This window comes from Ziziphus jujuba, chromosome 1 (assembly GCF_031755915.1).
Source record: "Ziziphus jujuba cultivar Dongzao chromosome 1, ASM3175591v1".
Taxonomy (NCBI): Eukaryota; Viridiplantae; Streptophyta; class Magnoliopsida; order Rosales; family Rhamnaceae; genus Ziziphus; species Ziziphus jujuba.
In genome coordinates, this window is record NC_083379.1 from 4,519,206 (window position 1) to 4,540,150 (window position 20,945).

Here is a 20,945-nt window from a genome sequence, read left to right on the forward strand (position 1 = left end):
ATATATATATATATATATATATATATATGACTTCCACACTGCTCATTAAGTTTTTGCTTATGCTGATGCACGTTTATGAGTCCTCGACACACAATTAATTTATGAATAAATGCAATTGGAACAAAGCAAGAAAATTTGCAAATTATTAGCTTGCATGGCAGAGCAAGAAATTTGCAAAGCTTTGCATGATCAGACTTTTAAAATAAACTAGGCTTTCAGTACATAAATAGTATCAATCAGAGTTTTTTGAGTGATTGTTTTATTCTGTAGTTCATGAAAATATGCTTCTCTCTTAGGTTTAATTAGTCTTATGAGAAATGAACCTAGCTGTTGTTTTTAAACTTTAAAGTAAATATAAAAAATAAAAACAACCATCATTCAGAGGGAAATAATGGAGACGCAGGGGATCGAACGCTGTACCTCTCACATGCAAAGCGAGCGCTCTATCATTTGATCTGCATCCCCCTTTGTAAGCAACCTGTATCCTTTTAAAGGAAGGAATCTAAACTAGGCCAAGCTTGTTCAAACAGACGGCCCGTTTCCGTAAAAATTGTTAAGGCCCATTACACTTCCAATGACCCAGTTGTACGGACACTGGATAAGGCAGTAGACCCACCTGGGTCGGTTTTGGCATGGTTAACACAGGAGAGGACGGGACTGCACAAACGGAGAGAGAGAAAGAGAGAGAGAGAGAGAGAGAGAGAGATAAGGCAGAGATAATGGCTTCCATATCAGTGGTTTCGTGTTCACCATGGCTATCCTCTAAAGCCGCAGGGCTTGGTACTACTTCCTCAGCTTCTCTCACTTTCCTTACCGGTTCAACAAACAGAACCTTAGTCTCGCTCAAAGTTGCTAATAACCTCAACATCCGTTCCGGCCTTCTTCAATGTTCCTTCTTTGCATCTTCTCCTTTGACTTCCTCTCTTGGTTTCCGTTCTTCAGTTTCAGGTAATTCATCATCATCTTTCTTTACCGTCAATTCTCGTTCCAAAAGATTATGTCAGAAAACTGATTGGGTCTGCTGAATCTTGTATTCGAATTTGTGAATTTTTATTTATTTATTTAAAAGAAAAACTTTTATTTTTCGTTGTTTTTTGACAATTGGGAGTTACTATTAAGCAATTAGGTCTATGAATTTGGACGTAACATCTGATTGGGTTTTGGCTTCACAGTTGGGTACATTTTGCCTTTTGTTGAGCATTTTTCGAAAGCAAGATATGTATATTTTTTTTGGCTTATGAAAGCTAACAGTGCATTTTTGCCAAAATTACTTACATTGCTGGTAAAAAATTTGGAAGAAACTGTTACTGGATGAGAAAATGTCTGTTGCGCGAAACTAGGTTGTCATGGTACGGGAAGTCAGAAACATTTGATTCACCTAGACTTGCAAATTGCTTTGCTATACTATTTTATATGAGACTAGAATTTTAGGATTTATTGCTGATACTCCATGTAATTTTGGGTTTATTGTAAATTTTATTTTTAAGGATCTTTTCAGGATTTAACCCTGAACTTTTTTGTTTGTATTAATTAATCCTTTTCCTTGCTAAAAACCAAATAATTATCTCAAGTACTCTACCCTCGTCACCCATGTCTCTATGTTCATAGCCTCCTAAAGCTTTTGAATTTAGTTATAAGGTAGATTGTTAAAATGAGATGAAGTAACAAGAAATCTGTTAAATTACAATTTGAACAAATAAAATTGGTTAATGATACAAGTAAAGATGTTCAGAGAATTGATTGCTGGGTAGTGAACGGAGGTATGTGTAGTTAACCCAAAAGATAATTGCAGTTTCTTTAAATTGAAACAGCAAAATCCAGATTCCACTTATTTGGTGAAAAATTTTAACAATGGAAAAAAGTCTTGGTTTCTTATCCATGGCCATGTTGTTTGCCTTTTTTTTTTTTTTTTTTTTTTTAATTTTTTTTTTAATTTTTTAATTTTTATTTTATTTAACTTTCTCAGTATTAATATGAAGCATAATACTGCTAGTTACTCCGATTATTTATTTGACTCTATTATATCTGGATTCTATACTTGGGCGCTGATAAGGGTAGTCCAGATATGTGGAAAACCTTGGGAAACAATCAAATTGAAACTTGGACATATAACCCACCCGAGACTTGGACCTCTGCCTATGTAACTTAGATTTTCTTTGCATGCCTAAATTACTTTGTTTTGTGGTTCAGTTCTTTGAACTGGAACTAAAAGTCCCTTGCTGATGTCTTCCTTTTTCTATAGTAGTGTTGTCGCCATGTTTGTAGTAGTGTTCTCGACATGTTTGTATGGTGACATTTTCAGGTTTTGGCTTGACATGCAGTGAGCTAAATGTAGAATTACGGTATGTCACTAAATATATTGTTCCATGGCTTGTATTTTAAATAATTTTTTGGTTTACAGGTTTGTCATTGGGTTTGGATCTAAATTCTAACATTGGGGTTGGGAGAGGAAACCGCCGCAGCTTAGTGGTGAGGGCTGGGAAGCCTGCTCTTTGTCTAACCAAGAGAAACAGGTCACGGAAGTCATTGGCTCGTACTCATGGATTCCGCCGACGAATGAGAACCACCAGTGGTAGAGCGGTTTTGAAGCGTAGACGTGCCAAGGGACGGAAGGTTTTATGCACAAAATCAAATCCCAGTAGTGGAAAACTTGCCTAACTCTCTGAATCACTTTTAGTAGGAAATTTATGAGAAAGTTATGATGTCCTGTTGTTGGTTGATATGAATCTTCATCAAATTTCAATCTAATGTCTCGTGATACCTTTTTTGTATTTTTTTCATTTGAAAGCGCAATGTTGATTTAATTTCTTCATCTAAGTTGCTCTGGTACAATATCTGTATTTTAACACGAAAGTGCAATGTCTTCAAATGAATCTGGATGGGGTATTATTTACTTTTTAATCACTCTGATATGCTACTTGTGGATTTTGACATTTGCTATGTAGGTTTTTTATATCATTAGTTTATCGGATTCAGATGCTATTACGTGTCAAACTACAATAACGACCACTCTTGAACAAGAAACTAATTCTCACATGACCTAACTGATCAGCTTGCGAAACCACACGTGCAACAGTAACTGATTTAGGATATTTTCTCTAATATATTGTATATTTTATTGCCCAAGTAACCAAAGCATACAAGGTGCAAATATAGGCTCTTTAGCAGTGAATTGAATATATTAAAAAAAAAAAAACATAAATACGAGAAATATAATATTAAATTAATGGGTGAGGCGGAGATAATCCAATTTCCCCCATAAAGGACATTGCTATGCGATTGGATAGGAGGGATAACGGGCAATTCCACTGGCACCTTGTGGGGAATCAGAACCTCTGAGAATTCTCATGTATCCATTCTCACCCCAGTTCTCTCCCCATGAGTTCTTGATCAGCCAGTATTCGGTTCCATATTCAGTCTCCCCATACCCAATTATTGTAACTGCATGGGTTGGTGATGTCCCACAATCTCCATCGAAGACACCCTCCCCATATATTTGACAGTCACTGCCACTAGCATCGAGGGTAACCGAGACCTGTTGAGAAGACACAGCCTTCAATAATGCTTCCTCATCATTGTGAGGTACGTCTTCATGTCCTGTTGTCTGTGCTGCCTTTTCCATTTCTTTCTCTATCTCACAAGTTCCATTAATTCCCTCGTACTCGTAGCCCGCTTCACTGCTTATCCCTTGGTTTTTCACTATGGAATCGTAAGCATTATTCATCAAACCTCCACTGCAACCGTCATTGTCTTCAGTGCAGTCCACTAGTTGTTGCTCGGACAGTGAAATTAGATTGCCGTTTTGATTTGTACAGCTCCCTCTATAGCTGCTACAGCAGAAAATGCCCAACAACATCCTGCATGCATGCATATGCAAGTAACAATGATTCTTAAGTTTTTGAAATAAATAATAATTTAATTTAATATGAGCCTTCAATTCAAAATGTTATAATTTTATCCAAAAATAATCACATATGAAGTCAAAATAAACATTAAAAAAATGAATTTATATAAAAGAGAAGTGATAGACAAATATATATACAGAAGAGGCTATGGTGCGATCCTTTTGCATGTGGATAGACCGTATAGTAATCTTTTTTATTCTCTCTCTCTCTCTCTATATATATATATATATATATATATAATAATAACCTATCTTTTATCAATTTAAAATGATTGTAATTAAAGTGAAAGGGGAAAAAAAAAAAAAAAGAGTTCATCATATGTAATTATAAATTTATGTGCATGGTGCTAGATAAATTCTCTTACGTACCGCATTGGCCTTGGTCCTTAATGGGTGTAACAACTCCTTAATGGATGTAACAACTCCTTCTTCCCTCCAATCTATGCTGCTTTGAGTAACAGTCACATTTTCATGCCTAAAAGATTTAATTGTGGATGAGTTGAAGGAATAGGTAGTCCTTTCATATCCGGTATAATAAGTGAAGAATTCCTTACTTGTCATGTCTGCATACTCATTGATCCTCAACTTGTAGGTACGATTGCCTTAGCTGTTAACCTTTTCCACGTGATCCACGTTCTAGTTGAATATCTTGTAGCTCATTTCCTTCTCTGAGTCGTCCCTATAAGTGTGTCCGTACTTATTCATGCAGGAATTTTATGCATAGAAATTATAAATATTATTTATTTATTTAGTTACCATAATATTTAAAATACTAAAATTTTATTTTAAAATAAATAAATAAATAAATAAAATTATAAAAAATAGTATTATAGTGAAAGAATATGATTTCACAGTGAAAATATACTTTTTAATAGAAATGAAGCAACTTTTCATGCTTCGTATATTCTAAAGCATTGAGTTTCTTCATAATAGGTGCAATCTTTCCTATAATAATAATTATTTCTACGATTGAAATATAAAAAGAGAAAGAAATATTCATTATTTTATTTAATTATTCATTCATATAAAACAAAGAAAGAGTAAAATACAAAGATTGTTCGTTGTTTTTGAGAATTTGGAGTACTATTATTCTCAGAAAGTAATCGTTGTATCTTGGGAGACATTCACCATCCATTCAACCGTTGAACACTAGTGCGAGGCAAAAATTGTCTTAAGGCCAAAGAATCTAATTCTTGCCTCGACTAAAATTTAACAAGTTTTTCTATCATCATTTTCTCATGTGTGTGTATTTGATGTTAATGTATTTAGCAGTAGAAACCATATTTAGAATAACAATTCATCCGTTCTTCATGCATGTTCATGGTGGAAGATTCATCATGCAAAGTTCGGGACATGGCTTGGGATGCCCAACTCAAAAAGACCATGAAAATGACAAACATAATTGGAAATTTTTTTTTTTCAATTTGGAAACCCATATTGTTTTGTAGAAACTGAAAAGGATTTTTGTTAGTACAATACGTTTTATAATTATGAAGAAGCAAGCATATTATTAATAGGTATTTATACATAAAAGGTTAGCCTACGTCCATCGTAAATAAAGTTCACATAAATTTTCCAATCTATTCCTCCGCAATAAAGTTCAAGTGCATATGGCAAGTACAAGAAAAAAAGAAAAAAAATAGAAGAGTGGACGAACTGTCAATATATTGCTTAATTTGGCGAAGTTTTTGTGTGATTGAGGTGGATGATGAAGCTAGAAAGTCGTCAATAATGCTAGCGGCCGCAAAAATGTTTTAAGTACTAAATTGAAAACCCATCATGCACGTTGGGGTAATTGATTGATAAATTATTTATGCAAAAAGCTAGCTGTAACAAATACATAACTTGAAGACTCGTTCAATACCTCGCCCTTAATTACATGCCTAAGGCCAACTGAACATCTGATTTCATGGGCAACTTTTTTTCTTTTGGTTGTAAGCTTTTTCCACCAGTTATCGTTGTTTGAAAAGTCTGTGTGAAATAGAAAAAAAAGGAAAAAAAAAGAAAAAAAAAAAAAAGGCATCAATAAATCCACAGCATGCACTCTAATAAGTAACATGTGTGATTTAGTATACCATACTCTTATATTTGAGAAGTTTTGGATTCCAAATATTAGGATTGGATAATTTGTTGAAAATATGTGGATGGTATTATTGTAATTGACCCCAAAAAAAAAAAAAATGTGCTCCCGTTTGGAGCCAGTGCTTGTAGTGATTGAGGGAGTCGAAGAGGAAAAAAGTGAATTATTTAACAGTCAAGCATTCTTGTTTTGACTAGGCGTTTTCGAAATTTTTTAATCAAGTGGAAGAAGTGTGTATAGAGTACAACATGCTTGGTAGTAAAAATCCAAGAGATCATCAGTGCTTTCTTTTAATCTTAAAACCGTCTTGAACTGGTAATTATATCTTGGCTAAATATGAAATACAACAATATATGGACATGAAATAAATATTGAAGTCAAAACTAGCATATTCATATATATATATATATATATAATGGATTTATATCAAATTAAGCTAGACAATACAAGTTCCAAATAAAGGCATTCTCGCAGCCAAGAATGCACGGTACATAATTATAAGATAGCATCAAATATGGGAATGTAAATTAACCAATCAAGTACAGAAAATGAGAGGAGAGAGCCAGCCATATGTATGGTAGGATTAATCAAGTTCAATAATTATTAGATAATTGGATAGGAAGCCGCGGAGGCAATGCCACAAAGACCTTCAGGTTGACCAGCTTCTCTCTGAAGTTTCATATAGCCCGATTCACCCCATGACGTTCCCCAAGAGTTCCTGACCAACCAGTATTTCATTCCATCTTCATCACTATACCCATACCCTATCAATGTCACAGCATGGTTCATACGTTCTCCACACCCTCCGGTAAACACACCGCTCTCATAAAATTGAAATTCGTCTCCAACAGCAATGCCAACCGAGACAGGTTGCTGATTTACGGCCTTGCGTAAATCCTCCTCGTTATTCTGAGTAACATCTTCATAGCCAGAGATCGTTGCAGTTTTCTCTCTTGCTTTCTGAGAGTCACAATCTCCATCCCTTCCCTGGTATGGGTAATCCTCTTCGCTGCTTATACCTCCGTTCTCTTTTATATATTCGAACGCTGTATCCATCATACCGCCATTGCAACCTTCATTCTTCTTGTCACAGTCAACCAGTTGCTGCTCGGACAATGAAACCAGCTTGCCAGTTTTGATTTTGGTAATGCCTTCAATCGCTGCCACGACCGAAAATGCCCAGCAACATCCTGTAATATATATCATTCGTTAATAGAAACGACAACCTTAGCACTCAACATATCAGCATGTTTTCACAACATGTATTAACATATCATACCTAACTTTAAATATATACAAATATATATAAAAACATATATACATGCGTTGACGCTTATATATATATATATATATGTGCTCTTTTTTTTTAACTTACCACATTCACGTTGGTTCTTTATCTCATTCACAGCTCCTTGCTCCCTCCAGTCAACGGTATCTGAAACATTGGTGAGATTTGCATACCTGAAAGATTTAGTTCCGGCCGATGACTTGGGGAAGTGGGTAGGCCTGAATCCAGTATAATATGTGAGGAATTCTTGGGACGTCAAGTCAGCAAACACATTATCGATGCCCAATTTGTAGGTGCGATTGCCTTTGTTGTTGAACTTTTCGACGAAATCAGCATTGTCCCGAAATATCTTGAAACGCTTTTCCTTCTCAGCATCGTCCGCATAGGTGCGTCCGTACTTTTGTGCCCATTGCTCATGCATGTTCTTGACGGTAACTTCATCATGCAAAGTGCGGGAACTGGCTTGGGATGCCCAATTCCCCAATACCATGAAAATGGCAATGACCACCAATGTTGTGAAACCCATTTGATTGACTCTATAGCTACAAACTGATGCAGAGGGATAAAATATTACTAAAGTTGCAATTGGAAAGCTGTGAAGAAACAAGCACACTAATCTTGGGTATATATAGCAGGAAAGCAAGCACAAATTTCCAATCACACGAGGTGAAGAATTAAAATTCTGAAATACTTTCTAACGATGGCGTGAGATATGGGGTTGAAATTAGGATAATTTAAATTATTAACGAGAATAATCATGCCTCCATTCATGCTGAACGATATGGGTTTTTCATATACTGATTATGTTTGTTTTTGTGTGTGCTTGTGGAAAATCGATCGAAGGAGTGAACTGCACTCCAAGAGGTTGTGTGGGTAGCCAGCACGTTAACTGAGAAATATGGGGGATTTTAAATATGCCGTCAAATTTGGGTAATTTATGAGCTAGCTATATGGTATAACTGTGCAGTTTACTGGAGTTTCTGCGTGACTGGTGCTAGAATTAAGTCAGCAGCGTATCCCTAATGAGAACGCAAAGACTGCAGTCGATCGCCCACAAACTTGTAAAAGGCTAACCCAAGTTCTGTGCAAGCTTTAATTATATCTTTCATGCTAAAATATTAATTAGCGTTTAAATTTCAATGCATATGGGTTTTCCTCATTTTGTGTGAGGTTTAATATGGTTATGAATTCTTATTTGCTTGGACCAATTAAAGCGAATCCATATATAACATCTACATTTCATTCATCATTTTTAAACTTTTATAACATTTTAAACTGAAAAATACTCAGCAACATACAGAGAAATTTATATTTTATCACAGCATTTTTTTTCTTAACAAGTTTTATCACATTTTTTTGGGTACAAGGAAAGTATGTTGACCGAATGTCAAGGTTTTTTTTTTTTTTTTTTTTTTTTTTTCACTGGCATACTTATAATTTCCTAAAATAAAATAAAATATAAAATTGTAAAAAGTATTAACATAGAGGGACTATTCTGCAATGTACCAAAATCATAGGTGTGTATAGTTTTAAAGGTTGTGAATATAGAATCATTTTCGGAATAAGGCCTAGCTAGCCATAGTTGTGCAAGTACTTATGCCCAAATAGTAGTTTGTGAGTAGGTGGAATTGGAAATTGGAGTAAGATCAAGAAATTTCTGTTACGAAATTTAAAAGCTTTAAGCATATAATATATTAATTGTATGATATACAAGCAATTACAAGATCCATCAAGTATCAGTGCAAATAAGTTTATAATTTGGAAATAACATCCATATAATTACCATATTAGTATCAAGTGAAAATTAATTATTCACCACCCATAGATGTTCAAGCAGTTGGATAGGAAGCTTCCATGGCAATGCCACAAAGACCTTCATTAGCATCAACATCTCTCTGCATTCTAATGTATCCATTCTCACCCCATGAAGTGCCCCATGAATTCTTCACCAACCAATACTTCGTTCCATCATCTGCCTTCCCATATCCAACGGCTGTCACACCATGATCCAGAGCTGTTCCACATTCTCCAGTGAATACCCCGCTCGAGTAGAACTGGAAGGCCGATCCACTGGCATCGATTGCAACCGAGACTGGTTGATTAGCTACCGCCTTTAACAACGCCTTCTCGCTATTTGCTGGAACATCTTCATAGCCGGTGATTTTGGCGGCAGGGGAAGCCTCTTTATTGGTGTTACAAGTACCATCAACTCCTTTGTAAGGATAGTTTGCTTCTGTGGCAAGTCCTTCCTTTTGAATGATAAACTCAAAAGCGTCGTCCATGAGACCCCCCTCGCAACCTTGATCTTCACCGCTGGTGTCGCAGTCCACTAATTCTTGCTCAGAAAGAGATATCAATTTCCCAGTTTTCAGCTGTGTAATTCCTTCTGTGGCTGCCACTGCGGAAAATGCCCAGCAACATCCTATACATTGGACATATATATACATTACAACAACCACAATGCAATGTTAATTAATATATATATATATATATATATAACATATAGCAAAGAAAATAAAGGGCTAATTTGGTATGATATTAACTAATTAGTACCACATTGACCCTGGTCCTTGATGGGGGTGACAGCTCCTTTCTTCCTCCAATCTATGCTGGATGGAACTGCACTCACATCTTCGTATCTAAACGATGTTTGAGATGACTTGGAATTGGAGGATCTTTTGTATCCATTGCGAGAGGCTTGGAATTCTTCATTGGTTTGGTCTGCATATTCATTGACACTTAGCTTGTAAGGCCGATTGCCAGCATTGTTAAAATTCTCAATGAACTCCACATTGTCCTTGAATATCTTAAAACGCCTTTCCTTCTCAGCATTGTTCTCGTACGTGCGCCCATAGCGAGCCATCCACTGCTCATGTCTCTCTGACATGGAAACTTCATTCAATGTGCGGCACTTGGCTTGAGAAGCCCACACTCCTAAAACTACAAGTGCTAGAAAAATTGAGGACCTTCCGTGTGTCATAGCCATTAATTTTTGAATTTGGCAAGAATTAATTACTAGGATTTTTGGTATTCTATTTTGGTTAAGATGTATATGAGCATATATACCAGGAAAGTTGGGTATATATAGAATGGCTTCACCTGGCCACAGCACTTTCACTTTGTTCACCTTCCAAGGTGATTGCTCAATTTCTTGGTCGGCCTGGTTAGTTTTCCGGGAAAGTTGTGATGATTTAGACAACCTAGTCCATGCCGTAAACGCTGTACTGTTAAACGCCAAAGTTTTCCTGTAACTAATCATAAAAATATATTATATTATATGTTATACAAATTGATCTGCTACGCTACTTTGAAGCTTGTTTGGAGCTGGCTTTATATATGTTAGTGGTGTTTGCGATATTTTTATTATATAATTTATTTTGGATTAAGCCAAAATTTAGACCCTTTTTTTTTCTTTTGCTGTAATTTTCTAAAATTGATATTAAATAATATATATTACCTAACGTTTTAGAGTTTGCTATTTTGGAGCTTGTCCATAAAATAATGGTTTTATACTGATATGATAAAATATATATGTTTCTTTCACGTTGTGAACGTTTGAATGTCCTCGTGTCTGCTGCTGCAATCCTCCAATGCAGTTATATTATCTTCATCTCATTAAAATAAACATTCCCTGTCCAATTTAACTCCCTTGGAAAATGATCTATATCTTTTTTTTAAATTTTATTTTTTTAATCCATTTCTTATAATTTGTCTAGAAGTGGTACAGCCTAATTAATGCATACAAACAGCGAATTAAGACAAAATGCCTCCGTTTTAGGAAGGAGAGGATAACCAACATTAAGGTCAATATATTTGCGCACATGACACAGGCTTCTGGACATATTCAAGTGAAGCCTAGAGCAACATATCCATTTTATTTATAATACTTAAAAGTACAAGTTTCTAGAAGGTCCTCCAAGTTAATTGTCACCTTCATCAATCTTTTCATTCTAAGTCATTCGATTTACATATTCAAAATACTGCCAAAAAAAGAAATTCTATATCAACTAGGCTTTTTTTCCCATAGTTTTTATAAAACTATTTCTAATTTTTAAAGCTCAAAATTGTTTTGGAGAGTATTTAAACAGTTTTTTTAAAGTCCTTTAGGCATATAAAAAAGCTTTTAACTAAAATAAGTAAAAACTTTTTAAGAAACTTTCACGGAGAAATAAAATTCTCAAAAAGTATAAGCAAAATTATCTTAAATAGAGTTTTAAACTTCTAGAAGCATTCAATATACTCAACCGGATAAGGAATTAATGCCTATATTTGCACCTTGTATGCATTCAATTTAGAATTTAGTCGACCATACTTTACCCAATCCAAAGAAATAAACAAAATCCCTCAGCCCTGTTTTTTTTTTTTTTTTTTTTTGGTGGCACCAACGACCCAACTAAAAAGAGTTGAAGTTATCAATTATAGACTTTCTGGTGGATGTACGCGGAATGAACTCATCAAATTGCGTTAACACAGAGAGTTCTACAACTACCTACTCCAGATAACATTTAGTTCACTCTGTTCCTAAAGATAATTCAGTACATGTAGAAAAATGCATTTAGCTATAGCTCTAATGGTTAATTCTATGGTAATATGGACCTATCATGTAAAGCTTTTGCCCTGCTTTGACTGTGAGTTTACAATGATTTGGACCACCAATTAGCATTTTGAATATTTTGCTGTAATTAGTTAGAATTTGATATTGTTTTATCTAAACTTACTTATACTTTCTGGAGCTTATTGACCAAAATGATGTTGATGTTCGTACCACATATTCGATGTAATCTCTATGTATAAATTTCCGTAGAAGTCCCTGTAGACCCAAAAGTAGAATATTTTCCGCTGGGGTAAAGTATCACCTTCTGCCTGTTAGCATGTCCTTAAAATAGGATGTGTGCTTACGCGCCTATGCAAGCACGTGTGTCTTCAAAATATAGTCTGCATATTCATTGACACTAAAATTGTAAGGCCAATCGCCAGCATTGCTAAAAGTCTCATTGAACTGCACAACTTCCTTGAATATATGCCTTTTCTTCTCGGCGTTGTTCTTTGCACACGCGTCCATAGCGAGCCATCCATTCTTCACGTTTTTTTGACATTGAAACTTCATTCAATGTGCAGCGATAAACTTGAGAAACCCACATTCCTTAGGCTAAAAGTGCCACAAAACTCGATAACCTTCCTAGTGGCCATAGCCCACTAACCTCTATATGTATACACTCTTTGAGGAATATGGCTGAAAACGAATGGTATTTTAGACACGAGATGGGATCAGCAAGGCACACTATATTATTCCATGAGAAACTTTCGTATGTATACGAAATGGATATTGCACTGGCACTAATACTTTCATGCATGGACCTTTTAATATGGTTTGCCCAGAAAGTTGTGATTATTTCAACAACCAATTACCGTATACGTTTTCCTTTTTGATAACATAAACACAAAACTTTTTGATAACATAAACACAAAAATATGGTTTAGTATGTATTGTACTGAATATACCTAGAGCTACTTATAATTGAGTCTGTTTTTTATTTTATTTTTTGGCTTACCCCTATGCCCTCCCCACACATGGTGACTCGAACTCGTGCGCCAAAGGCGCAAGTAGTGGCATGCGACCACCAGACCAACCCACTTCGTCTACTTATAATTGAGTCTTGATAATAAACTATATTCCTAAAATATCAATTGGGTATGCAATGATGATATGCAGAGGTTATTTATATATATATATATATATATATCAGCATACAGTGATTTTATATCACTTTATCATAACAATATGTGGTTGAGCTTCTCTATCACTTTTATTGTCAAACTTTTATTTTATTATATACACGATATATCTTATACAACCAAGTAGGAGTCCTATTTTGTAGCTTTATTATCTAATTAATGATTTCGATTTTCAAAGTAAAACTATATGATATTCCCAAAGCCCCATTGCCCAAGAGAAAGTAGATGTGTTTCACACCGTACGCTTGAAGTTTCTTCAATCATTTTATGGCTAGATTTGCATGGATTCCGTGGTAATGATAAAGTTGTGTAGGCTTGAACAATAATTGCAGCCAGCAAGCGTGCGCACGTGTGAAAGAGAAAGGTAGAACCTGGAAGTTAATATTGTTCCATCTTTTTTGTTTTTTTATGGAGTAGTTTAATTTTGAAACTTTCATGGTTGTCAACTTTAAACACCTAGTCTGTGTACTTTCAAACAAATTAGTTAGATCTATCTATTTTTATTCTTAATTCTTCCACTCGACTTCCTCTATTTAATATTTAATTTTCACAATACCCTTCTTAGTTAAGTATGAAAAAAAGTTAATAAAGATGATTAATCCATATCTCAAATTTTATTTTTACGTATTTTTTTAAAATTATCATTGTCATTCGCATTTGACATGGTAATTAACAATAGTACATAAAAGTAAATGACTAAAATCATGAAATTTTTAGTACATATAACATTTTATTTTAAAATGATCATTCAATAATATTTTTTAATTAATTTAAATCAAAAGCCTATACTAATACAAGTTCCAAATAAAGGCATTGTCGTCGCAGCCAAGAGTAATGCATAACAGGATTACAACATACTAAAATAAAGCAAAAAACATAAACTAAAACATATGAAAATGCATTGTGGAAGTTTTCAACAAGACCTACATTTTCCTTGAATATCTGCAAACGCTTTTCCTCCTCTGCAGTGTCTGCGTAAGTGTGCTCGTGCTTATTAATCCATTTCTCATGCATGTCCATGGTGGAAGCTTCATCATGCAACGTGCGAGACATGGCTTGGGAAGCCAAACTCCCCTTTTGTGAAAAAAGAAAGCAATCTATCTTGGCTATATATATAATGTTAGCCTTCATTAGCATCCAACGTGGAATGTTAATCTTTCCAAAAAGAAAACATAAATGATAAATGAATGCGCCACACAAAGGGAGCCACGACAACTTGTTAATGAAGAAGATGATCTACGGTATATTATTGTTTTTCCATTTTGTATTCTTCACAAGATGGTTTGAATATATAGAGGTATGGTTTTGAACAAAAAGGAAGCTAATTAACACCTTCCTATAATACATAAAATTCGAATAAATTCAAAAAAGATCAACTTATGTTTTTAAAGACATTCTCTATCAATGGGATTCTTGTCATATAAGAATTCTCGTGCTTTAGAGTGATCTTTCCTTGTTTGATAATTGATCAATCTCTGGTTCTCAATCTTAGTAGTGGATTGTAACATTCCGTCTCGAATAACATCGGAATTTTCTTCACGTTGATTGAGGTTGATTGGGTTTGACCATTATTGACCGAGAAAGAGTCAAATGTTGACTTTTTGCTCCTGGTGGAATTTCACGTTGACCAAAATACTGCTGAAAAATACGCATTGTCACGAGTTCATAGACTAGTAGCACGCCTGGTTTGGACATTTCATTAAAAAGTTATGGATCTACAAAGTTTTTCAAATATAATATTATTTTAATATTATTTTTAAAAGTACGAATAATTATGCCACGTGTCACCAAGTGGGATGCACCATGTGTAATATTTTAGAAGTGACACATATCAGCAATAAGAAAATACTATATTATATTATTTTGTCTTTATTTTATATATTATTATTTTATTATTTTAATATTTATTCATTTATTCTTTTTTTTTTTGTCTTTTTTCTTTCCTTTCCTTCCCTTTCCTCACGTTGGAAAAACACTTTTCTTTTCTTTTCTTTTCCTTTCTTTCCCTTTTCCTTCTTCTTCCCCGAGCCCCAAAAACACCAGCAAAACACGCACAGCGACTTCTCTCTCTCACTCTCTCTCCTTTGACCCTCTCCCCCTCTCTCTTTGACCGGGTTTCAATGGTTGGAAGGCAACACGCATCAGTGGGCTTGAGAGCCCATGGTCAGGCGACGTCGGCGGCCAATTTTTAGGCCATTTGGCTGGCGAACGTGCTGGGATCGACCGTCCAAAACCGATAACAGGCAGTCCTCCAGCTGGCCCCTTTTTCGGCAGTTTCCGATCGTGAGACCGGTCTTCCCTAGATTTCAACCCCCTGATTCCGAAAATGACTTCCATTTGCCCAAATTCCAAGCCGTTTGTGAGATGCGTGGAGGGGAGTGTTTGGCCGGAACTTTCCGTTCATTTTTCGGCCACCACCGACGAAATTGAGGTCAATGGAGGTCGTTAATGTAATCCTCGTCTCACTAGCTTTCTATAAATACCTTATTTGTGAATTTTGGATACTGTTTGTGTTAGCCCCCAGGTATGGGATATTATTTATCCGAATAAAATATTAATTTATTTGACCCTGTGTAATATTATTGTTCTAGGAGCACGTGTGAGCCGTAGAATTGATCATATAGAAGATCTCGGTTGGATTGCGTGCTCGAGGTGAGTGACCAAACTTCAAAATTATTTTCGGGTGTTAAATTATAAGTATTTTGTGATAATTGATTATTTGAAAATGTGATATTTCATCCGTTAATTATTTAGCAAAATTATATTTGGAATTTTGATTGCACAATTTAAATAATTGAAATGTATATGTGTATTAAAGCATAATTTGATTTTGACAAATTATGAAGATTTTATTTTTATGAAATTCAATTTTAAAGAAGTTGTGAATTTGAATTGTTGAATTTAATTGTGTTTTATAAAAATGTATTTATATTTTGATTTATTATGGAATTTATTTATGAGAATTTTGATTGTTGTGGATTTTATGATGTTTAAATGACATATTTGATTCAAATTGGTTTTTTTGAAGATTTGAGAAAGAAATATTGATTTAATTTATTATGTTTCAAAAATATTTATGCCATTGGAAAATTTGGATATTTAAATTGATGGAATTGAGGGTTGATGGATTTGAAATTGATGAAATTTATACGATGAATTTATGATGATGATTTATAAAGGAATTGTGGAAAATTTATGGGTTTAATTGGATGGAATAAACCTAGTGGTATTTATGAGATTTTGAGATTTGAAAATAAATATATTGATTTTATGATTTTTAGATGCATCATACACGTACTGGTGTTCTTTATACATGGATATGATTAGCGCACAGGTTAATGTGGTGAGTGCGCAGGTGGGTGTGAGTAGCGCACAGGTGATTATGGAGTTGTCCTGTGGTTGCCATCGGATGAGAATAGACCGCCCCTCCATGGCCGGGACGCCTGTTTGCAGCGGCTCGGTGGGACGCCACGCAATCGTATGCCGATTTCTCTCTTTAACCTCCTGTCTGGCAGTGCTCGGGACGCTGAGTACCGTTGGCGCCACTAGCATATAGTAGGTGTATCAAATTGTTTTGATGACATGATTTTAAATTAAATGTATTTAGTAATGTTTTTATTATTTATTTAAATTTAAAGCTTTACACAAATTTTATGAAATTGTTATCGTGATTTTATTACCTATTCTCGTTAATGTTTTCAAAGTTATTTGCCTTGATTTTATCATTTAAATCGATTTGGTATTTTAAGATAAATTCTATTATATTTTTATTATTTGTTTTATATAGATGTTTAAATTGATTTAAAATGTTTCTTTGATTATTTCATTGATTTAATTAATAAATTTTATAATTTATATATTGGGTTTATTTTTGTTTTTATGCCAAATTTCTTTAATACAAGTTTATTTATGATTTTATATATTTTATCTAGTGATGTCTTATTCTATATTTCCATTATAATTTTGGATCCTCAAATTCTTGTATTTTATTTGAAATTTATTTGACTAATTATTTTTTGATTTTTGAGGCATAAAATGTTGGGTTTTGCAAAAATATTTTAAAAATGGAACTTTTCCAACTGAGTGAATTGTGAGGGTTTTGAGAGAAAATATTATTTTTAATTGCCTATTATTTATTTACTTGTTTCTTATTAATCAATTAACTAAGTTATTTACCCTTTTATTATTATTATTATTATTATTGTATAGTAAATTGGGTTACTCACTGAGATGATTAGCATCTCATATTTTTAAATTCCATTCTCTTAGGCTCAGGTTAGTCGACGTTGATCGTCCGGGGGTGAGCTTGACGTCTTGGTTCATTGCCGAAAGTCCAAGAAGCTTTTCCTTTCCTTTCTATCTTGTATTATTTCTTTTTATCTTATATTGTATTAAATTTCATATTCACTTGTAGTTGATAACGCTCTGTATATTATTTGGACGATTATTTATTTAATTGTGCACTGGTTTCTTGTTAATTTTTGAAGTGCTAAAATTTGTGGTAATATTTTGTAGTAAAGTGGGAGGAATAAGGTGGTGTATATAGAAGCGTATCTTCAGTACAGGAAAATTGTGGTAAGTTCTACCCTTAGGGAAGATGCTGTCGGATTTTCCGTTGGAAGATTCGGTAGTGTTTCCCTAGGATCAGGACTTGTCTAAGGTTCCGGTGAGGAATTTTAGATGGGTCCTGACATGGATGGCATAATTATGTTGGTGTTTGACTTTCCTTCTCCTTCATCAGTTAATTGGTAATATATACATATGTATTGTTGAAAGAGCAAAACGGAAGGAAAGAAAAACTCTGATTTTATTTAATGCTATGTTTCTTACGGCTTACAAGACCAGCAAAACAAAAACAAACCAACAACATATTTATACTAGTTGCTAACCTTATTTGCATAAAGAAAACTTGGACTCTAAGAAAAAACTCGAGCTAAACTTGGACTCTAAGTAACTAAGGCCCACAAAATTAATAACAAAAAAAAAAAAAAATCATAATCAAGTTTATATTTCAACACTCCCCCCTTAAACTTGATTAGTTATTCCTATGAGACTTCTCAATTTAACAAAGACTTCATGCTTTAGAGGCTTGGTAAAAATATCGGCTACTTGATCTTGAGACTTCACATACTCCAACTGTACATCTCCTTTGATAATGCATTCTCTAATATAATGATAACGTGTATCAATATGTTTGCTTCGATCATGAAAAACAGGATTCTTGGCTAAGGCAATTGCTGATTTATTATCCACATATATCTTGGTTGGTTCTTCTTGTGGACAACCCAACTTCCTTAACAAGTTTCGAAGCCAAATTGCATGACAAACACATAAGGTGGTAGCTACATACTCCGCTTCACATGTTGAAAGAGTAACAATTTGCTGCTTTTTTGACATCCATGTAAAAGCCATATCTCCCAAATAAATTACAAAGCCACCTGTGCTTTTATGATCATCTATGTCTCCACCCCAATCACTATCACTATATCCAACAAGCTTGTAATCATTGGAAGTTGAATAATACAAACCGAAGCTTATTGTACCTCTTAGATAACGAATAATCCTTCTTGTTATCTTCAAGTGAGTTGTTGTTGGATTCTCCATGTATCGACTTATAACCCCTACAGCATAGAGAATATCCGGCTTTGTGCATGTCAAGTATCTTAAACTTCCAACCAAGCTCTTAAAAAATGTTGGATCCACCTTTTTTCCTTCCTCATGCTTTGATAACTTGACTTCACATTCCATTGGTGTACCAACCGGATTTGTATCATCCATTTTAAACTTCTTAAGTACCTCCTTTGCATAACCTTCTTGAGTAATTAGGATACCTTTATCTTCTTGCTTCACCTCAATGCCAAGATAATAACACATGAGCCCAATATCGGTCATTTCGAATTCCTTAGTCATCTCCTTTTTAAACTCAGCAAACATGCTTGAATTGTTCCCTGTGAAAATCAAATCTACATAGAGAAATACAATCAAGATATCATTATTTCGAACTTTAATGTAAAGTGCATGTTCATATGGACATTTGATAAAACTTCTTTCTTGGAGATACTTGTCAATTCGAGCATTTCAAGCTCTGGGTGCTTGCTTCAATCCATAAAGTGCCTTTTCCAACTTTAAAACCTTGTCTTCTTGTTCCTTGATTTCATACCCTCGTGGTTACTCAATATAAACCTCTTCTTCAAGAAACCCATTTAGGAAGGCAGATTTTACATCCATTTGATGTATCTTCCAACCATGTTGAGCTGCCAAAGAAATAATCAATCTTACCATTTCTAGTCGGGCAACAGCAGCAAATACTTCATCATAGTCTATTCCAGCTCTTTGACTATAGCCTTTTGCTACTAATCTTGCCTTGTACCTTTCAATCTCTCCTTTGGCATTTTTCTTAGCTTTATACACCCATTTCACATCAATGGCCTTGTATCCATTTGGAAGTGAAGCTGGTTCCCAAGTGTTGTTCTTCTTAATAGCCTTTTATCTTCTCATCCATTGCATTTTTCCAATTTTTATCTTCCATTGCTTCTTGGAAATTCATTGGCTCACAATCGGCAAAGAGACAAAACAAGGTCAGGTTCTCTTGGTTTTTGGTTACTTCATAAACCTTTTGTAAACTCCTAAACCGTAGAGCTCTTTCACTTGAACTTTCATCCTCTTGACCGCTTGAGGTTGGTGAAGCTGGTGGAGTGTTCGGCTCCTTTTCTATTTGCTCCAACCTTGATTGATCCATTCCTTCCTCTTCAAAATATGGGAAAAAATTGTAATTTTCCTCTTGTGATTCCCAATTCCACTCTTTTTCTTCATTAAATATAATATCCCGGCTAATTATTGTTTTCCCACTCTTAGGATTGTAGAGCTTATATCCTTTAGAGTTTATGTCATAACAAATGAAGACATACTTCTCACTTTTATCATACAATTTGCTTCTTTTCTCATCAGGTACATGCACATGAGCTATGCTTCCAAACACTTTTAGATGAGAAACACCCGGTTTCCTACCACTCCATGCTTCTTGCGGTGTTTTTTCCCAGACACTTCTTGTTGGAGACCGATTGGATAAATAAACAGCACATGCAACTGCCTTTGCCCAAAGTTCTTTTGGCAATTTCTTGCTTTTAAGCATACTCCTTGCCATGTTAAGAATTGTTCTATTCTTCCTTTCTACCACTCCATTCTGTTGGGGGGATCTTGGCACCATTAACATTCGAATTCCATGATCTTCACAATATTTTTGGAATTCATTTGATGTGAATTCTCCTTCTCTATCGGATCTCATAGCTTTGATCAAACAGCCACTTTGCTTCTCAACAAGAGCCTTAAACTTCTTAAAATTTTCAAACACCTTTTTGATTTTTCTTTCAAAAAATATACCCACGTCTTTCTAGAAAAATCATTAATGAAAAGAAGAAAATAGTTACTCTTACCAAGTGAACTTGGCTTCATTGGACCGCACACATCAGCATGTATAAGTTCCAGTGGCTTTCGAGCTCTTGAGGTCATCTCTTTGGGAAAGCTTTTCTTGAATTCCTTTCTAAGTAAGCAACCTTCACACACTTTGTAACACCCTGTCCCAAATCGCACCGGAATCCGTGCACGTTAATCGAGGTTGATCGTTGACCGAGCGGGTCAAAAGTTGACTTTTTGTCCCAGTTGAAATTTCTAGTTGACCAGGGTATCGTGGCGAAGTGCATGATGCCCCGAGTTCGTAGACTAGTAGCACATCGAAAACGGAGCTACAGTTTGAAAGTTATGGGCAAAACAAGTTGAGGTGCAAACAGTCCAAAAGATGCTGGAAGTTGACTTTTTCTTGTGGTGTAATTTTATTTTGACTCTTGTATGGTTGTAAAGTACTCGTTGATACGAGTTCATAGACTAGCGGCACGCTTGAATCGGACGTTTGGTTAAAAAGTTATGGACGTTTGAAGTTC

At 34.8% G+C, this 20,945-nt stretch overlaps 3 protein-coding genes and 1 pseudogene across 3 annotated transcripts; 1 reads left to right on the plus strand and 3 right to left on the minus strand.

Moving 5' to 3' along the window:
• The first annotated feature begins 625 nt into the window (after window positions 1-625).
• Window positions 626-2,901, plus strand: LOC107410862 (large ribosomal subunit protein bL34c). The gene is made up of 2 exons (XM_016018351.4): window positions 626-948; window positions 2,402-2,901. Exons 1-2 carry the CDS (start codon window positions 633-635, stop codon window positions 2,656-2,658), a joined length of 573 nt encoding a protein of 190 aa, XP_015873837.3. The 5' UTR covers window positions 626-632; the 3' UTR covers window positions 2,659-2,901.
• Window positions 2,902-3,271: 370 nt separating this feature from the next.
• LOC107410494 (vignain-like) lies at window positions 3,272-4,465 on the minus strand (annotated as a pseudogene).
• Window positions 4,466-6,368: 1,903 nt separating this feature from the next.
• LOC107410984 (ervatamin-B-like) lies at window positions 6,369-8,199 on the minus strand. The gene is made up of 2 exons (XM_016018489.4): window positions 7,360-8,199; window positions 6,369-7,174 (listed from the first exon to the last, which is right to left on the minus strand). The coding sequence occupies exons 1-2, from the start codon at window positions 7,796-7,798 to the stop codon at window positions 6,588-6,590; spliced, it is 1,026 nt and encodes a 341-aa protein (XP_015873975.1). The 5' UTR covers window positions 7,799-8,199; the 3' UTR covers window positions 6,369-6,587.
• A 902-nt stretch (window positions 8,200-9,101) lies between these two features.
• LOC107410825 (senescence-specific cysteine protease SAG39-like) lies at window positions 9,102-10,258 on the minus strand. The gene is made up of 2 exons (XM_025077232.3): window positions 9,826-10,258; window positions 9,102-9,694 (listed from the first exon to the last, which is right to left on the minus strand). The coding sequence occupies exons 1-2, from the start codon at window positions 10,256-10,258 to the stop codon at window positions 9,102-9,104; spliced, it is 1,026 nt and encodes a 341-aa protein (XP_024933000.2).
• Between the last annotated feature and the right edge of the window lie 10,687 nt (window positions 10,259-20,945).

Bases quoted from the DNA above. Each gene is read 5' to 3' on its own strand.
- LOC107410825 (XM_025077232.3), bottom strand. From the start codon at position 10,258: ATGGCTATGACACACGGAAGGTCCTCAATTTTTCTAGCACTTGTAGTT. The intron at 9,695-9,825 runs GTACTAATTAGT...TCCAATGTATAG, and splicing joins CAAGGACCAGGGTCAATGTG to GATGTTGCTGGGCATTTTCC.
- LOC107410984 (XM_016018489.4), bottom strand. From the start codon at position 7,798: ATGGGTTTCACAACATTGGTGGTCATTGCCATTTTCATGGTATTGGGG. The intron at 7,175-7,359 runs GTAAGTTAAAAA...TATATATTACAG, and splicing joins AAAGAACCAACGTGAATGTG to GATGTTGCTGGGCATTTTCG.
- LOC107410862 (XM_016018351.4), top strand. From the start codon at position 633: ATGGTTAACACAGGAGAGGACGGGACTGCACAAACGGAGAGAGAGAAA. The intron at 949-2,401 runs GTAATTCATCAT...TTTGGTTTACAG, and splicing joins TTTCCGTTCTTCAGTTTCAG to GTTTGTCATTGGGTTTGGAT.